The sequence below is a fragment of the Acartia tonsa genome, chromosome 15, assembly GCF_053477335.1.
Source record: "Acartia tonsa isolate MP-2025a chromosome 15, ASM5347733v1, whole genome shotgun sequence".
NCBI lineage: Eukaryota > Metazoa > Arthropoda > Copepoda > Calanoida > Acartiidae > Acartia > Acartia tonsa.
The window spans coordinates 15,071,348-15,077,752 of NC_137274.1; the positions used below are offsets into that span (position 1 = coordinate 15,071,348).

At 37.3% G+C, this 6,405-nt stretch overlaps 1 protein-coding gene across 2 annotated transcripts in view; it reads left to right on the plus strand.

Annotated features, from left to right (window-relative positions):
- Nucleotides 1-5,988, plus strand: part of LOC145307288 (protein C19orf12-like) — a 25,341-nt gene extending 19,353 nt beyond the window's left edge. Inside the window, exons 5-8 of one of the 2 annotated variants that reach the window (XM_080149651.1) lie at nucleotides 589-638; nucleotides 2,244-2,316; nucleotides 4,253-4,308; nucleotides 5,908-5,988. In XM_080149651.1, the coding sequence (XP_080005777.1) occupies nucleotides 589-638; nucleotides 2,244-2,316; nucleotides 4,253-4,308; nucleotides 5,908-5,979 (251 nt within the window). In that variant the 3' untranslated portion in view covers nucleotides 5,980-5,988. The remainder of the gene's footprint in view (nucleotides 1-588; nucleotides 639-2,243; nucleotides 2,317-4,252; nucleotides 4,309-5,907) is intronic. The other variant, XM_080149652.1, reaches the window with a different exon arrangement.
- The last annotated feature ends 417 nt before the right edge of the window (nucleotides 5,989-6,405 follow it).

Here is a 6,405-nt window from a genome sequence, read left to right on the forward strand (position 1 = left end):
ATTATCTAGTGAAAGCTAGAGAAGCGTAGCTTCTCTATAGTAAGGTGTCCACGTCTGTCACACTGCCGTAATCTAATTGAACTCCGGTGTCTGCCATTTATCCTCGGCGGATACCACAATAGCACTTTCTTATTCTGTGGCTTAACACAGGAATAAGGTATAACCAACAAGGGAAATAAATCTAAAACAATATTTTGGGGGGCAAATGGAGAGGTCGTCAATTTTACGATGTATTGCCCCCCCCCCCCCAACGACAGCTGAAAAACACGTATAGGTTTAGTGATTTTTTCCCGAATTGATTTCGTTATTGGTTAAGCTGGGCTTAACAACTTTAGTGAGTTCAGTGACGTTTGATTGGTTCGTGTTGAAACGTTTCAACCACTAATTTGAATCTGCAGAAGGGGTGATTTTTGTATTATCATGTGCACGTACAATCTTTTTCATTTATTGGGTGGGGGAATTATAATTTATTTTGAGGGTGGGGGTTCACCCCTTCCCTCTCCATTGCATTGGACGTCCCTGGATGTTCATCAATTATCATCTGTTGGATTTTCTCTTTAGATCCATGAAATTTCTCATTGATTTCAGGAATTTTGGCAACTTTTGTGACCAAAGACAAATTTGTTCCCGTGTCTCAGGTAAATATTTTCCAGTATGGCTTTGAAACCGATTAATATCCGTTGGATTAGAACCGGTTCAGTCAGCCATACTGAATAATAATGTATAGCATCGTATTACAGAAATTTTCCACAAATATTGAAATAAATGTCTTAAAATTGATACCTTCGGGGCTAACACTACCAGTTTTAATCTTATAATTTTCCATTCTTATATCCGCGGAAAGCTGTCTATAATACGATACGATATATAACTATTATTATTTTGAAGATTTTCAAAATAGGTTTGGAAGATTTTTTTTACAAAAATTAATTTTGGTAATCCGGCTTTGTAACGAATAGCTCTCATCATTGAATTAAAACTGCAAAAATCATAAATGCATAATGATTAATACAAATTTTAGATTTATTGTGCTTTGCATTTATGTATGTTTTTATTGTAGCTGATTATAGTGTGCTTCGCTACTTATGTATGTTACCCGCGACTGTAGCGTAACACGTAGCACATCCGCTCGGCCTAACACCGCGTCATAACTAAAGACGTTAAAAATGATTCTTTCTGCTGCTGTGTCAGATATGCGACATAGAAAGTTAGATTATGCGGTAATGCCTTGGCCCATATCAGGTCCAAATCATTATCATGCACAGTTAGACTTCCAGTACAATCAAAAGGTTGTTTTTTTCAAGAGCGATAATCATAAAGCAATAGTTGTAAAAGAGATACACCAGAATAAGATCCCATCCTCTAAAGGCTATCTACTTAGAGAGAGAGAGAGAGAGGGGACAATGGACTGTTTATTACACTAGTCCCTAAAGTTTTATCGTAATGTTTTCTTATTCGTTGACTTTACAACTTTTTAAAGATTTAGCTCTTGTTAGGACTTTTAGTGTTCGGTTCTTCTACTAATTTAAAAACAATTTCATGCTTTTTTTTTGGCTGCTATTGAAGATGAAATTTTTAGTGAAGATTCCTATTATATATGTGCATCTTCTTTATACATTATTTTATCTACCTGTCAGTCGGTCATGCTTAAAAAGACCAAAACCTTATTGTTGGAGAAATGTGATTTTCACAGCTGCTATTTTAGATAGACAGCTGAAATTTTCATTGAAGATTCCTATTATATATGTGCATCTACTATATTCATTGTTTTGTCCGTCTGTCTGTCGGTCAAAAAGATAAAAACCTTATTGTTGGAGAAATGTGACTTTCTTTACTGCTGCTTTAGATAGACAGCTGAAAATTTTAGTCAAGATTCTTGATATTTATACAGATCTGCACATTTTTTGTCCGTCTATCTGTCGGTCTTGCTAAAAAAGACAAAAATCTTAATGTTTCAGTTCTAAAAGTCCTCATTTTCATAAAAACTTTTCTCGTATTCATTTGAATCTGGTGGATAAGAACCGGTTTTCATTCATACGAAAAAACTATGTCTAGCATCGTATTATATCCAGCTTTCTACTAATATAAAAATTACAGTCATAAGATTAAAACCAGTTCTTTAGCCCCTGCCTTCGGCACCTCTGGGCTAAAAAAACTAGATTTAATCTTATAATTGTACGTACATTCTATATCCGCGAAAAGCTGTTTTTAATACGATGCGAGAAATAACTATTCTTGTTTAGGTGCTGTGTGAGATGGAGCCCCGTCAGAAAGAAATGTTGTATCAAAGTTTAAATAACTTTGTCACAAGCCTTGGTATGTTTCGACTTTGGGTACTTTTATTTGGATTTTGGGTACTTTTATTTGGATTTTGGGTACTTTTATTTGGATTTTGGGTACTTTTATTTGGATTTTGGGTACTTTTATTGGACTTTGGGTACTTTTATTAGGAAGATGAATTATTTCTTTTCTCTCTCTTTCTTCCTTTTTTGCTTTTACTTTCTCTCTCACTCTCTTTATTTATTTCTCTCTTTCTCCCCCCCCCCTCTCTCTCTTTATCTCTCTCGCTCCCCTCTTGTTTTTTCCCCCTATTCTATCTCTCGCTCTTTTTCTCTCTCTCTTTTTCCCACTTTTTGTCTGTATATCATTCTTTCTCTTTTTCTCTCTCTAACTTTCTTTATTACTCACTCTCTTTCTTTCTCCGTCGGTGTCTGTCTATCTGTCTTTCTCTTTCTCACTTTCTTTCTCTCTCTGTCTTTCTCTCTCTTCCTTCTCTCTTTCTCTCTCCCTCTCTCTAACACTCTCTCTCTCTCTCTCTCTCTCTCTCTCTCTCTCTCTCTCTCTCTCTCTCTCTCTCTCTCTTTCTCTCTTTCTCTCTCACTCTCCCTTTCTCTCTCACTTCCTCTCTCTCTTTCTCTCTCTCTCTCACTCTCCCTTTCTCTCTCACTTCCTCTCTCTCTCTCTCTCTCTCTCTCTCTCTCTCTCTCTCTCTCTCTTCTCTCTCTCTCACTCTCCCTTTTTCTCTCACTTCCTCTCTCTCTCTCTTTCTCTCTCTCTCTCTCTCTCTCTCTCTCTCTCTCTCTCTCTCTCTCTCTCTCTCTGTCTCTCTCTTTCTCTGTCTCTCTCTCTCTCTCTCTCTCTCACTCTCCCTTTCTCTCTCACTTCCTCTCTCTCTCTCTCTCTCTCTTTCTCTCTCTCTCTCTCTCTCTCTCTCTCTCTCTCTCTCTCTCTCTCTCTCTCTCTCTCTCTCTCTCTCTCTCTCTCTCTCTCTCTCTCTCCCTTTCTCTCTCACTTCCTCTCTCTCTTTCTTTCTCTCTCTCTCTCTCTCTCTCACTCCCCCCTTCTCTCTCACTTTCACTCTATCTCTCTCTCTCTCTCTCTCATTCTTTCTCTTTTTCTTTCTCTAACTTTCTTTATTACTCACTCTCTTTCTTTCTCCGTCGGTGTCTGTCTATCTGTCTTTCTCTTTCTCACTTTCTTTCTCTCTCTGTCTTTCTCTCTCTTCCTTCTCTCTTTCTCTCTCCCTCTCTCTAACACTCTCTCTCTTTCTCTCTCTCTCTCTCTCATTCTTTCTCTTTTTCTCTCTCTAACTTTCTTTATTACTCACTCTCTTTCTTTCTCCGTCGGTGTCTGTCTATATGTCTTTCTCTTTCTCACTTTCTTTCTCTCTCTGTCTTTCTCTCTCTTCCTTCTCTCTTTCTCTCTCCCTCTCTCTAACACTCTCTCAATCTCCCTTTCTCTCTCACTTCCTCTCTCTCTCTCTCTCTCTCTCTCTCTCTCTCTCTCTCTCTCTCTCTCTCTCTCTCTCTCTCTCTCTCTTCTCTCTCTCTCTCTCTCTCCTTTCTCTCTCACTTCCTCTCTCTCTCTCTCTCTCTCAATCTCAATCTCCCTTTCTCTCTCACTTCCTCTCTCTCTCTCTCTCTCTCTCTCTCTTTCTCTCTCTCTCACTCTCCCTTTCTCTCTCACTTCCTCTCTCTCTCTCTCTCTTTCTCTCTCTCTCACTCTCCCTTTCTCTCTCACTTCCTCTCTCTCTCTCTCTTCCTTCTCTCACTCTCCCTTTCTCTCTCACTCCAACTATCTCTATCTATCTATCTATCTATATCTTTCTATCCTTCTGTCTCCCTCTCTCTCTCACACAAACTCACATTCTCTCGCTCTCTCTCTCAATCTATGTCTCTTTCTCTTTTAGAATATAATTTGAAAAAATAATGCTATACTAATTTTATTCATAATCTTACTTGTTTAATTTTAGATGCTACCGACGCTATGCAGTTAGTTGCTCTTATACAGGGAAATGAAATACTCAAGGTAAGTTGTGACGTACAGACCGTCATTGTAGATATGCTTCGCTTCTGGACCAATAAATGGGGGGAGTCTGTAGATGCTATATACTCAGGGAGGGGGGGTAAAAATTTTTAAGTAAGGGGGTAATTCGTATTGGGGGGGGGGGGGGTAAAATGGCGCGCGCAGCGCGCCGAAATTTTTGTTTACCTCCAAAATCGTTTGGGGGGGGGGGGGGGTAATCGGTAAATTGGTGTACATCCCCTTATGTAGATTACAATTAGTTGTTGAAACATTTTGAGACTCCACTTCCAACCAATCAAATTAAATTAAAGTCCCCAAAAATAGTTAGGTACTCAAATGATTAAGAAAATGTTTTAATACACTTTGGGAACAAGTTTAATAAACAGCAAATGTCCCCTCCCTCCCTGCAAGCTACCCATTGGTTGTTGGGGACCCAGAGCCGACTATTAATGAGCCAAAAGCGTTGGAAATATTTTCTCATCCCTTTAGATACCTGTATCAGTGTATAGCTCGTCAGAGTGATACAGGACAATGGGCTGTTTATTACAGTAGTCCCCAAAGTTCTATAATAACGTTTTCTATTCATTGACTTAACAACTTTGGGAACTTTTATTGAATTCTAATTGGTTAGATCACTGAGTTGAGTGTCCATACATATTAACTAAAAATTGTAATCTACTAAAGGGATTATTTTTGTATCATCATTGGGTAAGTGCGTCAATTCATCGGCCATCGTATCTTTAGGTATCTGTATAGCTCGTGTCCACTCTATTCTTTGATTATTTTTCTATTTTATTTATTTCTTTATGTGACACTTCCGCCCTCCCATAATTTTGTAATATATGTATATCAATATTTCTCGTATTCATTCGAATCCGGTGGAGAGGAACCGGTTCTCATCCATACGAAAAAACTATGTCTAGCATCGTATTATATCCAGCTTTCTACAAATATAAAAATGTAAAATCATAAGATTAAAACCAGTTTTTTTAGCCCCGAGTTTTTTAGCCCGTGCCTTCGGCACCTCGGGGCTAAAAATCTGGTTTTAATCTTATAGTTGTACATTATATATCCGCGGAAATACGATACCAGAAATAACTATTTCAGTATGGCTTTAAAAACCGATTTATATCCTCTGGATTAGAAACGGTTCTCAGCCTTACGGAAAAATTATGTATTGCATCGTATTACAGACAATTTTCCATGAATATTCCAATAAAAATCAGAAAAATATTTTGATAGTTGGTCCATCGGCCGCTAGGAGACAACAAAGCTGATTTAAATCGTATAATTTTCTATTTTACTATTCGCGGAAAGCTGTCTTTAATACGACGCGATAATTGTTATTTCTCGCATCGTATTATAAACAGCTTTCCGCGGATATAGAATGTACAGTTATAAGATTAAAACCAGTTTTCTAGCCCAGAGATGCCGAAGGCACGGGCTAAAAAAACTGTTTTAAATCTTATGATTGTACATTTTTATATTCATAGAAAGCTGGATATAATACGATGCTAGACATAGTTTTTTCGTATGGATGAGAACCGGTTCCTATCCACCGGATTCGAATGAATACGAGAAATAACTTTTCTTTACTTTCAGAGGAACATACTGAACGCCCTGACAGCCTTCATGAGAGATAACATGAACTATCATGTATATAACTCTTGGTGATCTAGAAAATTAAAGAAAATGAGAGAGAAACCCAGGGCGGGAGGGGACATTGGACTGTAAATTAATATTATACCCGTTGGCTCATTTGTTGGCTTAAAATCTTGATTTTTCCAAATTTTTAACCAATAATTAAAATCTACATAAGGTTTAATTTTGTTTATCATTATTGGGGATGTATATAAATTTATCGTCCATTGTCTTATCCCTTTAGATCCCTGAAGCTTTTTATCTTTTATGAATACTATTTTTTATATATGAGCACTTCTTACTTCCTTATACAAAAAAATCACGCATGAACGGAAAAAGCCTAAAAACTATCCTTTATTATAAAAAATACATTAAGAAATGATGGTGTGTTGAAAAAAAATATTTTTTCCAACAATTAAAAGAGATTTTTATATTTTTCTTATCGTCTATGGTGAAGAC